At 43.8% G+C, this 1244-nt stretch overlaps 1 protein-coding gene across 1 annotated transcript; it reads left to right on the top strand.

The window, feature by feature from the left end:
- Positions 1-372: 372 nt before the first annotated feature.
- Positions 373-951, top strand: LOC149247115 (uncharacterized). The gene has a single exon (XM_089443475.1). It carries the CDS (start codon positions 373-375, stop codon positions 949-951), a length of 579 nt encoding a protein of 192 aa, XP_089299601.1.
- Positions 952-1244: the final 293 nt, after the last annotated feature.

Raw genomic sequence — 1244 nt, 5'->3', positions numbered from 1 at the left:
TGCTTCTGTCGCGCTGAGGAGGAAAGCATTCAGCATATTTTCTTACTCTGTCCCTTCGCTCAAAGCTGCTGGAAGCAGGCTATCAGTCCCATGGAAATTGGTGAAACTTTTGATCAACTCTCCTCTCTTCAGAAAAATTGGGGGAAATGTTATCCCTTCTCCAAGAAAGGCAAACAAAATATCAGCAGATTGTGGAAATGCATTCCAGCCACCCTATGTTGGCAAATTTGGCTAGCCAGGAATAATTACGTTTTCAACAATAAAAAGCCCAATACAGCCAGCATCCTGGCTAAAACGACAGCCATCATCTCTGAAACAATAAGCACAAATCTCATCGCCCTCCCAGATCAATCAAGCTAGCATCAAGAAGAGATGGACTGGTACAATAAATTTAGCCTCAGTTATACCAACAATTACCATTCACAAACAAAATCTCACAAGAAAAGGACTCATTGGAAACTCAGAGGAACTAAGGAAGAAGTCAATCAGTGGATCTTAGAACAGAAGCGCCCTACTCTGCATTTCGATGGTGCTTATAAGAACAACCCAGGGAACGCTGGAGCAGGGGGTATCATAAAATACCATCATGGCAAAACTATCGTAAATTATGAATGGAGACTGGGAAAAGTTTCTAACAACGTGGCTGAAGCTTATAGCCTCCTTCTAGGTACCACCATTCTGAATAGGCTGGGAATCAGAAACCCAATCATCTTGGGGGACTCGGCCATCATTATAGCAGCCTTGGTCTCGGGAGCAGACTTTAATAAAGCAGCTCTTAGCAATATAAAGCTCAGGATACAGGATAATCTCAGAAATATGGGAGACATGATGTTCAAGCATGTTTTAAGAGATAACAACACCGAAGCGGACTTTTACGCCTCTAAGGCCACCAGCAGACAGAGTGGACAAATCAGAGAAAATGAGCAAATCTACGTCAAAGCAATCCCATAGCCGACTAAGTGGTCCACCAAATTCTTTGAACAGCAGCATCAGTACGCTTCTGAAATCAAGTCATTTCAGTCATCATTCTTATCTTGATTCTCTCTGCCTCAATCTTGACAAGCTGACCTCAATCCGCCCCCTCGAGAATTGCGTTCCACCTTTCTCCCCGTCTGCATTCTGGCTCGCTCTAGGGACCCGATCACACCAAGTTTCACGTGATTCTCCCTCTCGGATTTCAGGTTTGTGTCCCTTCACAATCCTTTTAGACTGCATCACTGATTCTACTTTCGATTTAGAGCCTG

The sequence above is a fragment of the Pinus tabuliformis genome, chromosome 7 (assembly GCF_031772625.1).
Source record: "Pinus tabuliformis cultivar Carrire ecotype Pingquan chromosome 7, CPIR1, whole genome shotgun sequence".
NCBI lineage: Eukaryota > Viridiplantae > Streptophyta > Pinopsida > Pinales > Pinaceae > Pinus > Pinus tabuliformis.
Note: the sequence above shows the minus strand (reverse complement) of the source record. Positions and strands in the feature narration are given on the sequence as shown.